Consider the following 16,569-nt stretch of genomic DNA (forward strand, 5'->3'; position numbering starts at 1 on the left):
AGAGTGGGAAAGGGGGCAGGGAGAAGGGAATCATGTTTGAGAAAAGGGGAGAGGGCAGGAAGCAACTGCCATGTCAATTAATACAAAAAAAATCTATTTGTAAAAATACTTAATAAATATGTGGAAAGGAATTTATAGGGCACTAATCCAGTTCCAATGTTTAAAATCCTGAGTTTTGTCATGGTTTTAACAATGTTCAACCACTTAATTGGTGAGAGACATAGATTGTATGAATAGTCAGAGGCTTTTTCCCAGGGCTGAAATGGCTAACACGAGAGGGCACAGATATGACGTGCTTGGAAGTAGGTACAGAGGAGATGTCTGGGGTATGTGTTTTTTTTTACACAGAGAGTGGTGAGTGCGTGGAATGGGCTGCCGGCAACAGTGGTGGAGGTAGAGACGATAGGGTCTTTTAAGAGACTCTTGGATAGGTACATGGAGCTTAGAAAAATAGAGGACTATGGATATCCCTAGGTAATTTCTAAGGCAAGGACATGTTCGGCACAGCTTTGGGCCAAAGGACCTGTATTGTGCTGTTGGCTGTCCATGTTCCTATGGTTTAATTAGATTCTTATCTTAATTTCAGTGTTATGTTTTTATTTTTGTGTTTTGCTTTTTTTCAATGTTGGTGTAAAATTTTTGATTAGTTAAGTATGATTTTTAAACCATCTGTTATGTTTAATTACTTTGAAGCAATATAATGCCTGCTTCATAGCTTGAAATGGCTGTGAAATGTCATAATGTAATTAATTGTAACTGAATGAAACCTGGTATTTTGTTTTGACTGCTGATTTGTTAATCCCGTTGCATAATTGCCACAATATGTAGTTCCCTGGTTGCTGCAGCTAGAGTACTGTATTGCAATGAATCCTGAAATTGTGCTGCGTTTAATTAAAAAGATACCAGCATCCAGCTGAATAACTGAAACCAATTGATTGTCAGTACTTGGATAGCACAGCTGATTTAAATCACTTGGTTCAGAATGACTTTTGGCCATAGGCTACTTTGCAAACTACTTTGTCAAAAGAATTGTTTCTTTTGGCACTATGACTTATAAAAGAAATGTGGGAGATAATTTGATCAAGAAAATAAAACATTTGACAGTGATTACTAACCACTGCAATGAACTGAAATATTTCCACTGAAACTATCAAACTAATTGCTATAATTTGCCTTGCTGATATTAGATTGTCAGTACAACTTAAATCAGTCTCTTGCAAGTCATTGAGATAGTATTAAGGTTCCTTTTTGATCATATACTGTAGCCCATGTACAAACAAAAAAACTGAAAATAGTGAAGTTAATTGCACAAGCATCTAAATAATATGTTTATTTTCCATAATGTAGATGCAAAATTTTGTTTATGCATTTTAAGCAGGCGTGAAATACAAGATAAATGCAGTAATCTTGGAGAATATTTTCTTTTCAGGTGTACAGATGGGCAGATCATTCTAATGCCGTTCTCCAGGGGCTAAATGAACAGAGACAAAGGGGATTGTTCTGTGATATCGTGCTTGTGGCAGATGAACAAAAGGTGTCAGCCCACAGGAGTCTCCTGGCTGTCTACAGTGATTATTTTAATTCTATGTTTACAATTGGAATGAGGGAAGCTTATCAAAAAGAAGTTGAGTTGGTTGGAGCCTCCTACATTGGTTTGAAAGCTGTGATTGACTTTCTCTATAGTAGCGAACTCCCATTAGATGGTGGTAATATTGACTATGTTCTGGAAACTGCACATCTTCTACAAATTTGGAAAGTGGTGGATTTTTGCTGTGAGTACCTTGAAAATGAGGTTAGTGAAGAAAATTACCTCTATCTTCAAGAACTAGCCTCAATTTATGACCTGGAGCGCTTGGACTGTTTCATTGATAGTTTTATTCTACATGATTTTGGTACTCTTTCTTTCACACCAGACTTCTTGCAAAACATCTCCCTGCAAAAACTTTGTCTCTATTTAGAGAGCAACAATGTCCAACATGAATGTGAACATGATTTATTGCAGGTTGCACTGCAGTGGCTAACACAGAATCCTGACAGAATGCAGAATGCACACCTCGTCCTTAAAAATATCCACTTCCCACTTATACCTAAGAGTGATCTATTGCACAGAGTTAAACCGGCAGTGTGTTCCCTACTCCCCAAAGAAGCAAACTGTGATGTCTTCTTGGAAGAAGCGATACATTATCACAATAACATCACAAAGCAGCCGGTGCTCCAGAACAGACGGTCTACACTCCGATCTGATGTTGAAAGGTTACTGTTTATTGGTGGGGAAGTGTCTGAACGTAGAGAAGAGCTAAGTGATGATATGTGCTACTTTGATGAAGAAAAAGGACAATGGTTTTCTGAAACAATGTTGCCTGCAAGACGGAGCCACCATTGTGTAACTGTCTTTGGAGGATTTATCTTTATGGCTGGCGGAAGCTCTTCTCGTGACAATGGAGGTGATGCAGCCTCAAATGTCCTTTATAGATATGATCCAAGGTGTAACCAATGGTTAAAGGTAAATCTCTTATCTTCTATAATATGATATCATGTCTCCTTGAGCATCAAAACTGAACCAATACATGCAAATTTCATTGTCTTGGAAATTTTCTTGCTATTGTTGTCTTATACAATGTTGGGGCACTAAGTTCTGTGAATTATGTTGCCAAAGACAACTATCAAAGCATGTTCTTTTAAATGGGTTCAAGTAAGTGTCACTTAAAATTGTAGGCAAGAAGGGGCAAGTTTTGTTTATTAATCAACAAAAACAAGTAGTTTGTAAGTGTAATGAAAAATGTTCTTCCCCTCTTTATCTTCCTGAGCATCAACTTTCCTTGAGAAACTGTCCATTAGACATGAGGTGTCCTTTGATATTCTCACATGTGCTTTTGTGAGTAAAACTGATCAATGAGGCCATTTCATTATTCCGAGCACAAAAGCCATACCAGGTCCTCAATGTCAAACATATTGCCTACATTTTTGGAAATGACAAGAGTCTGTAAATTATTTTACCGTTTCTTCCACTGTAAGGATGTTTGGCTTTGTTTGCCCACTTTGCAGAAATCAGTTAAATATGGAAGATCAATTTCTCAGCTGCATATTGATGTTTGTAAAAGAGCTTTCTAGGACTCAGCACGAGAATTTGGAACCACTTGGTAGAAACTCAGTTTCTTAGTGTACCAGCCAAATACTGAATGGAACATTTGCTCTGTTCTCATAGGTTCCTTAAAAGTAATTGTAGTTCATAAAATACGTGGATGATCAATAGCAAAAGGACGCCACAATGATTCAAATAAACATTGATTAATATCTTGTCATATTGTAGGTCACCTCCAATTTGAAATAGCAGGATGCAGCCAAATGATAAGCAGTGCACACAAAATGCTGAAGTAACTCAACAGGCTGGGTAACTAAAGGCAGGATTTCCTTGTGGCTACCTATTTCAATTCGACTTCTTTCCTCACTAACATGTCTGTCCTTGGCCTCCTCTACTGTCATGATGAGGCCAAATGGGAGTTGGAGACACAACATTTCTTATTCCATCAGGGTAGTCTACAACCTGATGGTGTAAGCATCAATTTATCTAACTTCCAGCGAGCATTCCCCTGTTTCTCCCTTCCACTACCATTACCCTCACTTCATCTCACCTATCATCATCCAGCTTGCCCCACCTTATTCTGACTTCTGCTCCTACTTTTCCAGTACCGAAGCTCGGCCTGAAATATCAACTGTCTATTCTCCTTTAATGCCTGCCATTATTGCCATCTGTTTCTATAATTAACTCCTAATGCCCTTTGGGCTACCTAGCATTCTGGTTAATAAACCAGAATGTGCAAACCCTTCCTCTTTGGTCCTTCACTTCATTTTTCAACGTGACAACATTTCTCTCAGTTTAGTTGCTGAAAGGATAATGTGACTTTATGGCAGCAAGAGCATTGAGCTACGTAAGATCATTGTGAATAATGGAATCAGTGGTACATTTCCTGAATCAGTAAAAATTTGATTGAGTAAGGACCAAGAACATCAGAAAAGTAGAAAGTTAGAGTCAAATTGGATGTTACTTGAGAGTGAGGGAATGGAATAGCTAAGAGAAGTAGAGATGTAAAATGAGGAATTAAATCTCTTACAATTTGTTCCCTTATAATTAGCATTCTTTCTGGCCAGAGAAGTTAATTGATGTTGTAGTTCCTCCAGTATTCGGTACCAGTTTTAAATTAGTAAGATTAATTATCTATTAATGTACTGAAATTTACGAAACATAACAGGAAGGTTGAGGTGGACCAGCCATCTTAATGTTGCCAATGCTAAATGCTGTTACAGTTGACAGGGGGGGGGGGGGGGGGGGGGGTTGTAGGCAGTGTAAGTCTTTTGCATACCACCAGATGCAGTAAAGAAGGCTGATCCAACAGGCCTAGGGAATTCTAGGCAAATTAGTAAATTTGTTCTAAAGTTGACTAGGTTGTAAGAGACTGAGGATGTTGGTAAAGTGTTGATCTTGTGATTGAAAGCTGTAACCAATGGGATCTGTACTGGAACTACTTTTGTTTGTCGTAAATTAATAATATGAATATGAATGTAGATTATGAGGATCCTAGAGCATGAATATTGATAAACTTTACTCCATAACAGAGGTATCTAAAATCCAAAGGTGCATGTTTAAGGCAAGGAGTAAGAACGTTAGAGGGAATCTGCTGAAATAAATTTTCACTGAATGGTTGCAATCCGAGAAGGTGACAGAGGCAGGAGCTTAAAATGTTTATATATAAATAAAATTATATGGATAAATACTTGGATCTGAAAAGCATACAAGATTTCTTGGTGTTGGTATTTTGGATTAATATACAGTATTAAGGTACTTGATGGTCAGCATAGGCACAGTGGGACAAAAGGGCCTGTTACTGTGCCTTACAGCCCTGGCTCTTAAAAAAAGTAGCATCAATGTGATTATGAAGCTCATTGGATCATCATAAAATATCTGTTTCGTCAACGTCCTGTCATGCACCATTCAGCTAGGTCTTCCAAATGTATAGTAATGGACTATAACAAACTCGGAGTGGATCAAATTAAAATCATATTTATTACGGTAGCTTCAATCTTACAGCTCAAAACAGATCATATATGTTTACGGAATCTGATAATTCATCAGCTTCATATATCTGAGGTTGTTCCATCCCTTAATTGCATTCCTTTCTTATCTGCATCTGTCTTAAATGAGTTGCCTTTAATGAGCCCCATTTGTCTTGAGGCTTCTTACCCCCCCCCGCAACAGCTAAATCCTGTTTTTTGTTGTTAAAACACTTCCTGAAATAAAACACACATCACATACTTGCAAAACACTCTGGGATTACACGTTCCATTTTGTCACATTATGTTTTACAAACTGTATAAATTCATAAAGACTTCAGGGTTACAGAAATATTTCTGCAGCCCTTTTCAGAAGTAAATGTTTTCTCATTACTTGCTCTAGGATATATGTGACAATCTTCTCCAGCCTGTAATCCCATTTGTATGAAAATTACTATGAGGAATCAAAGAACAAGAGAACAAGCCCTAAGAACAAGAAAAAACATTACAATCACAAATTGTACTTACTTGAAAATGTACTACTGTAACATTTCTGGGACTAAATCCTGAGGTTCTCTACTCGTCTACACTGAGAGTTCCTTCAATGTATGTTACAGTCGTTCCAAGTGCATGGCTCACCTCCAACTTCTCCAAGGCAGTTGGGGTTGCACAGTATTGTGTTGGCCAACAATGATGGCATTTCAAAATTAAACAAATTCTTAAGGCCAAATCAATATAATGACATTTCTTACAAAATAATAGAAGAAATATATTCTTCTTTGATCAGTTTGAATATTGTACTGCCTTATCCCATTAGCCACTGTATGGTCATAGTTTAGCAGAAAAATTCTAATAGATGTTTCTGTAGCTGGAAAGGAAAACTCAGGGGGTTGGTATGAGTATATGTGGCATTGTGAAAGGAATTTAGATTTTGTATTTGGTGCACAAGAATTTATTGATGAATTATTTATATTTCCTTAGAACTTAATCCTGTTACCTTGTCATCTTGATTGTCAGCTAGGCAGTTATATTTACTTTCTTAGCAAAATATTGAATATGAAACACTAAGAAACTATCTGAGAACTACATAGCAAAGGGAGAGGCTGTGTGGATTTTCACAGGTCTCTCTAGTTTGTATATGATTTTTTTTCTACATAGATGAATGTAAAGGAGATTATAGCACTTTATGCAATTCTATCTAAACTTCCCTGCTAATCCTCAATCCTGACTACTTATTAAGAAAGATCTATTTAAAAAATACTTAAAGATTTTTTAATAAGAAAATGAACATGATAAGGATGAACACTCCATGTGTATGCATAGAATATAGAACACAGAGGTAGACCATAAGACTGAGTCATAGGAGTAAAATTAGGCCACTCGGCTCATCAGGTCTGCTCTGTCATTTCATTTCCCATTTCCCTCTCAACCCCATTCTCCTGCCTTTTCCCTGTAATCATGTGTGCCCTGACTTATCAAGCACCTATTAAACTCTGTCTTAAATACACCCAATGACTTGCCATCCCCAACCTCCTGTGGCAATGAAATCCAGGGATGGCAATGTGATATGTTTTTTAACGTGATCCTAATTGAAGGATAATGATTGACATGCCAAGGAAAGTGCTGCTCTTTTGGAAAAAATGCTGTGGATTTTTTCCTCAAGAATGTTCTAAAATCTCAAAGTCGCACTTCGTGCTCAGATTTCTGAAGTGGAACTTTTTTTTAAGAAAAACACAACCACCTGGTGACTCAAAAGCAAGAATATTTCTAACTACACCAAACAAAGAATAGCATTCGAATTTTTAATAACCTACTTTTAAAATTATTAGAAATAAGTGTATTTCACATGTGGTTCTTAGATGCTCTAGGTTTGCCTTTCAGGTTGCTCCCATGAACCAGAGACGAGTAGATTTTTACTTGGATGCCTTCTCTGACTTTCTGATAGCGGTTGGAGGCAGAAATGAGAATGGTGCTTTATCCTCTGTTGAAATTTATGACCCCGTTAAGGATTCATGGTCTTATGTTGCTGGACTACCAAGGTATTGTATTAATATTTGTATATTTAATACAGGTTGAGCACCCCTCATCCAAAATGCTTGGAAGTGTTTCAGGTTTTTTAGGATGTTGGAATATTTGCATCTGTAATACCTTGGGAGTGGTATACAAGTATAAACACAAACCCCATTTACATTATACATGCAGAAATACAGTACAGAAAGCCTGAAGGGGCAGTTTTATATAATTCTTTGCATGCAACAAGAATGTGCATATTGAACCACCAGAAAGGTAATTTATCACTCTCTTAGCTGATCAGGTGGATAGTTGGTGGTTGTTTGGCATTGCCATCAGTCCCAACTCTGAATTTATGTACGACCAGTAAGCAGTCCTTGTCTTACACTTATTCATCACATACATACTGATGCAGCTCTTCAGTCTGTTAGATTTTCATCAGTGATGACCTTGACAAACTCATGAACTTTGTGATCAGCAGACACTTTATCACTACAATTCGTTGACAATATAAATCTGTGGCTTTTCTTCAAGTTCTGCAACCAGCCTGCTGAATGTTCACAATTATCTTTAATTTTCAGTTTGTCATGATAGATCCTTTAGTATTTTATGATCAGCATACCTTTAACTGGCATATGTTTATTCCAATGTTGACAAATCCATTCTTTGAATACATGATTGAGATCTTCATTTTTTTTGTTTTATGTAGTGTTTTTTTTTCTATTTTTCATTAACTTCTGCTCATTACATTTGCATGCTGATTTCTCAGAATAGTCTGGTGTGCAGAATCCTGCGCATTGCCTGGGAACCGTCAGAGCGCTTTGTGGAATTTTCTGTTTGTGACATCATGCCAATACTCAATTAATTATTGGATTTTGGAATTTCAGATGAGGGGTGCTCAACCTGAATGTACTTTCTATTGATCAACTGCATTTATTTTGAAACAGATATCATTTATAATACTTTAAATCTGTGATGTTTGTTTTTGCAATGTTCTGAAGTGCCTCTGCACCTCTAATGTTTGAACCTTCTTCCCATTTAGATAATAGTCTGCACTATTGCTCCTTTTACCAAAATACAATTTCATACATTTCCCTACACTCTATTCCATCTGCCACTTTTTGCCTATTGTTCTAATTTGTCTTGTCTTGCTGCAATCACATTGCTTCCTCAGCACTATCTACCCCCCACCTACCTTCGTATCATCTACAAACTTTGCCACAATGCTATCAATTCCATATTCTAAATCATTGTCAAACAATGTGAAAAGCAGCAATCCCAATACTGACCCCTGAGAAACACCATCAGTCACCAGCAACCAATCAGAACAGGCCCCTTTTTTGTTCCCACTCGCTGCTTCCTGCCTGTCAGCCATTCTGCTATCTGTGCCAGTATCTTTCCTGTAACATCATAGGATTATATCTTGTTAAGCAGCCTCATGTGTGGTGCCTTATCAAAGGTCTTCTGAAAGTAAATGACACCTACTGCCTCTCCTTTGTCCACCCTGCTTGTTACTTCCTCGAAGCATTCTTAACAGATTTGTCAGGCAAGGTTTCCCTTTACAGAAATCATACTGACTTTGACTTATTTTATCATTAGTCTCCAAGTACATCGAAATCTCAACCTTAGTAATAGACTCCCAACACTTTCCCAACCACTGAGGTTAGGCCAACTGTCCTATAATTTCCTTTAATAAAAACACAAAATGATGGCAGAACTCAGCAGGCCAGACAGCATCTATGGGAGGAGGTAGTGACAACATTTTGGGCCGAAACCCTTCATCAGGAGTAGTCCCTCCTGATGAAGAGTTTTGGCTCGAAATGTTGTCACTACCTCCTCCCATAGATGCTGTCTGGCCTGCTGAGTTCTGTCAGCATTTTGTGTTTTTATTTATTTCCAGCATCTGCATATTCACTCATATTGCCTATTATTTCCTTCCTTTGGCTTTCCTCCCTTCTTAAAGAGTGGAGTGACATTTGCAATCTTCCAGTCCTCGGGGACAGTGCCAGAATCAAGTGATCCTTGAAAGATCATGACCAATGTGTCCGTTATCTCTTCAGCAACCTGTCTCAGGATTCTGGGATGTAGTCCATTTGGCCCAGGTGACTTATCCACCTTAAGACCTTTGAGTTTGCCTTGAACTTTTTCTTTTGTAATAGAAATGGCACTCACTCCTGGACCTCTGCCACACTGCTAATATCTTCCTCAGTGAATACAGATGTTAAGTACTCATGGGCTCCATCTGCCATTTCTTTGTTCCCCGTTACTACCTCACCAGCATCTTTTTCGAGTGGTCCAATGTCAACCCTCACCTGCCTTTTACTCTTTATATAACTGAAAAAAAACTTGTGGTATCCTGCTTTATATTATTGGCTACTCTTCCCTCATATTTCATTCTTTCCCTTCTTATAGCTTTTTTTAGTTGCCTTTTGTTGTATTCTAAAAACTTCTCAATCATCCAACCTCCCACTCAGCTTTGCTACTTTATACACCCTTTCCGTGACTTTTATGCAGTCCTTAACTTCCTTTGTCAGCTATGATTGCCTACCCAGGCCATTCGAGAACTTATTCCTCTGTGGGACATATTTATCCTGCGCCTTGTGAACTATTCCTAGGAACTTGAGCCATCTTTACTCTGCCATCATCTCCACCAGTAACTGCCTCCAATCCACCTAGGCAAGCTCCTTTCTCATGCCTCTGTAATTCACAGATAGCACAGTAGTGTAGAGACTGGTTTATTGTTTTACAGTGGTTGTGGCCAAGGTTTGATTCCACCAGTGTTTCTCAGGAGCTTGCATATTCTCCCAGTGATTGCATGGGTTTCTTCTAGGTGCTCCACTCTCTTCCCATTGTCCAAAGATATAGGTGTAAGTATTAGTGAGTTCTAGGCTTGCTGACAAAACTTAAACTGAGGATTAGTGTTTGAGAAGAATCTAAATATGCTATTAATTTTTTTTAAATAATTAGATCTAATTGCTGCACCAACTTTCTGCTGGAGTGCATAGCATTCAGTAAAATTTTTCCTGAGTAACAGATACACCATTGTGTGATCGATGACATATTGGCCCCTGTTTGATGTTGATAAAAATCTTATTGTATGTCATTTATTTAACATACATACAATTTATTGTCTTTCTTGTACAGCTTGTGCAGTTTTTATCTGCGTTTCTCTCAAATTAACCTATTAACTTGAGAATGTACCCATTTCTTCACTGTAGTTCAGCTTGAATCTTATCCATGTTTTGTAAAATTTTTACTTTTAAATTCTTCAATAAATAGTTTAATAAATTGGACATTATTACTTATCCCATTTTTTAATATATTAATCTTGTGTTCCTTTCCTTTGTTATCTTATCTAGTCTCAAATGGGCCTTCCACACATATTCTCTAATGAAAAATGTGTCTAAGGATCCTTCAAACATTCCAGTTTTTTATAGTGCAACCTAAAAGCGGTTTTTAAAAATCTATATTTAACAAGTGTGTTATTAGATGAAAGATACAACATAAATAAGATAGAGATTGATGAGAAGGGATCAGCATGACTTTGTGCGTGGGAAGTCGTGCTTGATGAACCTTTGAGAGTTGATTTGCAGAGGTACCCAAAACATAGATGAGGATAGGGCCATGGATGTTGTCTTTTGGGGCTTTAGCAAGGCTTTCAACAGGGTCAGAATCAAGTTTATTGTTACTGATGTAAGTCATGAAATATGTTGTTTTGTGGCAGCAATACAGTGCAGGCTTAATTAATTACTATCAATAATTAGTGCAAAAAAAAGGAATAGTAATCTAGTGTAGGAGACTATGATGGTTGAAGGTTCTTTCTCAGAATGAAGGCCAGTGTACAGGGGTCAGTATTAAGAATTTGGATGCGAATGAACAATGCTTGATCAGTAAGTTTGTTGATAGTTGATATTGTTATTGTAGGTTACAGGAGGATCTTGAGCAGTTAGGGAAGTGGGTCAAGGAGAGGTCAATGGATTTCAATAGATGCATCTTGGAAAGAAACTGGTGTAGGATTTGAACCATATAGTAAATGGTAGGACACTAGAGAATATAATGGAACAAAGAGACTTGGGAATACAAGTTCATGGTTTGTTGAAAGGAGCATGAAAAGGGAATTTAAGCACATTGGCCTTCAGTTATGGCATTTATAGGAGTTGAGACATTATGTTGGCAGTTATAAAATAATTGGTGAGGCCACACTTGGAGTAATGTGTACACTTTTGTTCCTGACATGGTTAAACTGGAGGCTGCCAGGACTAGAGGGCCTTCAATGAAAGGGGGAGGTTGGCCAGGCTAGATGTTCATACCTTGGAACAAAGAAACACAGAGAATGAAGGGCAACCTTACAGAAATGCTTAAAATTGAAGCACAGATTAGGTAAATCTTTTCACCAGAGTAGGTGCATACAAAACTAGGGGACATATATTTAGGGTGAGAATGGAAATATTTAAAAGGAACCCAAGGGGCAACTTTTTCCATCAGCGAGGCCAGCGGAAGTGGTTAAAGCAGGCACTATAGTATCAATTAAGAAAGACAGATTGGTTTGTGAAGGGGAGGAGCTTGGAGGAATATAAGCGAAACACAGGAAATTCGTGACTAACTGGGGGGACACCATGGTCAGCATGAACTAGTTGGGCTGTAGGGCCTATATTAATACTGTATTGACTCTAAATGATTCATGCAAATAGAACCAAAGGGGATAACTTCACTTGCCCCATCATTGAAATGTTCCCACAACCTATGGACTCACCTTCAAGGACTCTTCACTTCATGTTCATGATGTGTATTGCTTATTTATTTATTATTGATTTTCTTTCCTTTATGTATTTGCACAGTTTGTATTGTTCATTGGTGTGGTATTTCATTGATTCTATAAAGTTATTATACTATTATGGATTTGTTGAGCATGCTCACATGAAAATGAATCTCAAGGTTATATATGGTGACATATATGTATTTTGATAATTTACTTTGAACTTTGCACTTTATTACTGTGATTTACTGTATTGGTTGAACCATTTCTACCTTAAGTACAGCTATTTTACCATGATCCATCTGTCTCTTTCACAGGTTTACTTACGGCCATGCTGGTTCAATATACAAGGAATTTGTGTACATTTCAGGTGGCCACGATTACCAAATTGGGCCCTACAGAAAGAATCTTCTTTGCTATGATTATCGAACTGATGTCTGGGAAGAGAAAAGACCAATGATAACTGCCCGAGGATGGCACAGCATGTGCACACTACATGATCATATCTATGCGATAGGCGGTAGTGATGATCACATCGAGTCAATGGAACGATTTGATATTTTAAGTGTAGAATGTTACAGTCCACAATGTAACCAGTGGACCCGAGTTTCCTCACTTCTGGAGGCCAACAGTGAGTCAGGTGTGGCAGTTATGAGTGGAAAAATCTATATTCTTGGTGGTTACAGCTGGGAGAATACAGTGTTTTCAAAATCTGTACAGATATATAACAGAATTGAGAATAAGTGGTTCCGCGGCACTGATCTCCCAAAATTGATTGCAGGAGTATCAGCCTGTATTTGTGTTCTGAACCCTAGGTCTTCAGAGAAGAAGTTAAAGACTTTACACCAGGATCGTAGTAGATAGTAGCCAGTCCAATTAGGTGCAATCTCAGGATGACCGTGAGATTAATTTAGCACACTCTTATATAGAAAAAGCATGTAGCAATCCTCACTGGTGTTGGGTTTCAGCCATTTGGCAATAATACTTAATAGACTTGTGCTATTTATTCCCAGTAACTGCTCTGTAATGCTGTGCCACTGTGTGTTATCTTTGTATGCAGAAGCCTAAAGTGTTATGTGAGTGATCTTAAGATGTGATTTTTTTTTAAGAATCAAGAAACCTAAGGCAATGGTGTGTGTTGAATGGGAGACAGCAATGTGGGTAAACCTAAGTATTACTTTTATTTGCTCTAATTAGGTTACATGCATTGTGCTAATTATAAATTACTTGGAGAAATAGAGTACTCTTAAAACACTCTTAAACAAGTGAATGCTATACACAAAAGCTTTCTAATTGTTCAGTCCAATTTCATTTACCCAATCTTTACAGATGAAATCTGCCAGATCTGATAAAATGTATTATTAGTGCATTAGTAAAAAAAAACTTCCAAAGGTATTCTTGGTAAAACGAGCAATGCTAAATAGTCTGAAAGTTCCCCATTATGATTTTCTTAGCAGTATTATTGTCTAATAATTGGCAATCAATTATTGAAAAAAGTAATTCAAGTATTTATAGTGTATACCATATCACATTGTGAGTAAGTAAATAAAGCTTAGCGCTAATTTTAATTTAAATCTAACGTACAATGAGATGATACAATGTGAAATATTAATGTAGTAGGTGATTTAACAGTTCAATGAGGTCAGAAAATAAAATGAGCTCACACTTTTGAAGTACAGTATTTTTTTTCTCTTTATCAAGATGCCCTTTGTTCATACAAGGAAAAATTCAAAACTCTGAAGATTACTTGCCTGTTCCCATTTCTCCAGTTTTTGCCTTTTGCACTTCTGATCTCTCCATCTTGTCTATTTTCTCGCATGGGGAAGAACATGTCTTCTCACTCTGCTCTTCTTGTAGTTCCACAGAAGATCAGTTACTTCCCTTACAGACTGAAATCAAAAACTCCTCATTTTTGAGGGGGATGAGGTTTCATCTCCAAAGTATTATTGTGTTTTAACTTATTTTGAAAGGATCTTTTGGTTTGAGTTTCAAAATGATATGGGTACATATTTAGAAAGTATGATTCATCTTGATCAGTATTGCATATATTTGCACATTCCTATGTGACAGAGCTATAAGGAAATTTTCTCAAGACATTGTAAAGTATGCGAAAATGGCTAGTTTCAGAACACGAGAGGTGCATTCTAACAGTTCAAGCACAAAAAAAACTTAATGTGGGTGGAGTTTTCCTTCCTGTTTTAATATAGAAGCACATTTTCTAACTTTTGTAATGAAGTAAGCTGAAAATCTTGAAATACAGCAATAAAAAAAAAATCAAACAATTTTATTATATTTCTGACAAATATACAAGTGTAACACACCATTTTCTGAGAACGGGTTATGCAGTAATCCCTCTCATTGCACCCTTTTAACAGACATATTCAAACTTTATAGTTCAGAACATAGGAAACTCTTTACCCCCAAGGAATAATTTCATGTTTGCACTGTTCGGGATTAAAGATTTACTTTGTGCGCCACCATTACTGATCCTGCTATTGAGGACACAAGAGTTATTTTGTTGAAAATGTTACCTTTGTTTTTAAACAGCCATTTTAATGCAAAAGTCTAAATGCTACTTTGACCTGTTGCAATTTGCTGCCTTTTAAGTGAATGCTTCTCTTTGATAGACTTTCAAGCTGCTCCCTCTTTTCTGCAATGTTTTGTTGGTGGATTGCTTATTTTACATGTTTTGTACCTCGTTTTGGATGACATTTTTAATATAGACTTCCTTTGTTCATATGTAATTTTTAAAAGGGGTTCCAATAGAAAACTTAACATGTTATTTGAAATATTTTTAAAATTATTCTAAGCCAATTATGAACTATTGGGGACAACAAAAGTACCTGGCTCTGGTGCAACCATGACAATCCCAGATGGAATAAATGATGGTAAACTAAAATACTGATGTCTACTGAACAAAATATTAACATCAGAAAGAGTAGGATGATTTAAAGTTACTGAAAGTTAATTTAAAGTTAATGTTACTGAAGGAAAAAATGTAGATTCAGCATAAATAAATAATAATGCATCAAAGGAAATCTTGTGAGACAGTAGCTGGCAGATTAGGAGGAGCAAATATTTATTCCGTAGAGATTGTTAAAGTATCAAATTTCAGGTACTTCCTAAGAATGTATCAGTTTTTAACCCCTTGGTTATGGTTGGCTAACCATTAGGCACTCCCTATGCTTTTTGCAAGTCTCTTTGACTAGAATCAAAATGGCCCCAGTAGGCTCCAAGTATGTGCACCTAGGTACGTTTTACAGTTGGAATTAAATATTATTATCATTCTTATTCTCTCGTTCTGTGGTAATATTCTTCCATCGGTAGTATAGTTGGTGACAAAGTTCCTGCAGTTTAGAATTTAGTCATTATAGTAGCTCTTAAATCCTCTATGTAAGCAATGTGTAGGCACATGTATATGGTTGTATATTTCAAATTAGCAGAAAATTCTGAACATACTGGACTTGCCAATCATTTCACTTAATATGGTGGGGGAGGTGTTGGGGAAACATTTGGGCTCCAATGTAGGTACCATCAACTGAGTTGCTTGAATTCCTGGAATTAGTTACAATCTAATTAAAACAATGTACAAATTAAAAATGTTCATTCATTCTCATGGATGTTTGGTACCTAATCTTAAATATATGGTATTTCCTTGTACTATAACAGTAAATATTTATTTTAATAGAAAACTCATTGAATTTAGAAAAAAAATAGCATGCTTGCACGTGCTGTAATTTTTAATTGAGTTTGGATTTGTTTCTTGAGGAATGTTTTCAGACCTCAGTATATGTGTGATGGAAGACAGTTCATATCTTAAGCAAGTCAAAGTGTACAGCAGTTGCAATTAAATTAATACAATGAATGTTGGTATATCCTGTAATTGCAGGATGTATTTTCTCACTGCTGTAACATTAATAAAGATGACTTGTATATTGTACAGCTTCTGAAATTAAATGCTTTTTGCAGATTGCTCCAGTTATTGATATAATGAAGTTACAATTAAAACATCATCCGTATTCTGGTTTTCCAAACCTGTCATCCATTCATTTCTATGCTAACTGTTCAGATGAATGTTTTACCTTGAAGCCCAGCTGGACACGAGAAGCCTAAACTTCAGGGAAGACCCCAAGGCCTCCAAGTTTGTGAGAGTATAAATTCTTCTGTTTGACTTACTGGGCTTTTGTTAATTTTTCAGAACAGTACAGAACACAAATATTTCAGCAGTATTTAAGAATTTATCAGCAAAAGTCCTTGCTTATCTGAAGTTCTGCAGTGATAGCTAATAATTCATTCACAACTTCACTGCATTTTGAAATGACAAAGGCTTGATTTTCTTCCAAGGTTTAGTTACCAAGTTCTCAAGATATAACAAAATTATAAAAATCAGTCCATGTGTATTTGTTTTAGAAACCATTGTTACTGATTAACCCTAATTTTGTTAAATTTGAGGACTTTATAACATTGTAAAGCTTATATTTGACAGAATTTTGGGGTTTCCTGACCTCATTTATGCTAAAATCTTGAGCCATATAATATCCTACCATGTATTTATGCTGATGAAAATCCTGGCTTTTGAGAAAATTGTTATCGAGGTCCATTTCAACTATTGATTCAAGGAACTGTGGTTTCAGTCAGATCAGGGGAGACAAAATTCATAAGATTTCTGGACCGGGCTGTCAAACCACACTAATTTTATACTCTGGCAGCAAGGTGAAGATTTAATCCATCCTTGAATACATAAATAGACTCAA

The 16,569-nt window shown here is 36.7% G+C and overlaps 1 protein-coding gene across 4 annotated transcripts in view; it reads left to right on the forward strand.

Moving 5' to 3' along the window:
- klhl36 (kelch-like family member 36) overlaps positions 1-15,824 on the forward strand; it is a 28,335-nt gene extending 12,511 nt beyond the window's left edge. For all 4 annotated transcript variants that reach the window (XM_059993176.1, XM_059993174.1, XM_059993175.1 and 1 more), the window contains 3 exons: positions 1,430-2,503; positions 6,931-7,088; positions 12,133-15,824. In XM_059993176.1, the coding sequence (XP_059849159.1) occupies positions 1,430-2,503; positions 6,931-7,088; positions 12,133-12,679 (1,779 nt within the window). In that variant the 3' untranslated portion in view covers positions 12,680-15,824. The remainder of the gene's footprint in view (positions 1-1,429; positions 2,504-6,930; positions 7,089-12,132) is intronic.
- Positions 15,825-16,569: the final 745 nt, after the last annotated feature.

The sequence above is a fragment of the Hypanus sabinus genome, chromosome 17 (assembly GCF_030144855.1).
Source record: "Hypanus sabinus isolate sHypSab1 chromosome 17, sHypSab1.hap1, whole genome shotgun sequence".
Lineage (NCBI taxonomy): Eukaryota > Metazoa > Chordata > Chondrichthyes > Myliobatiformes > Dasyatidae > Hypanus > Hypanus sabinus.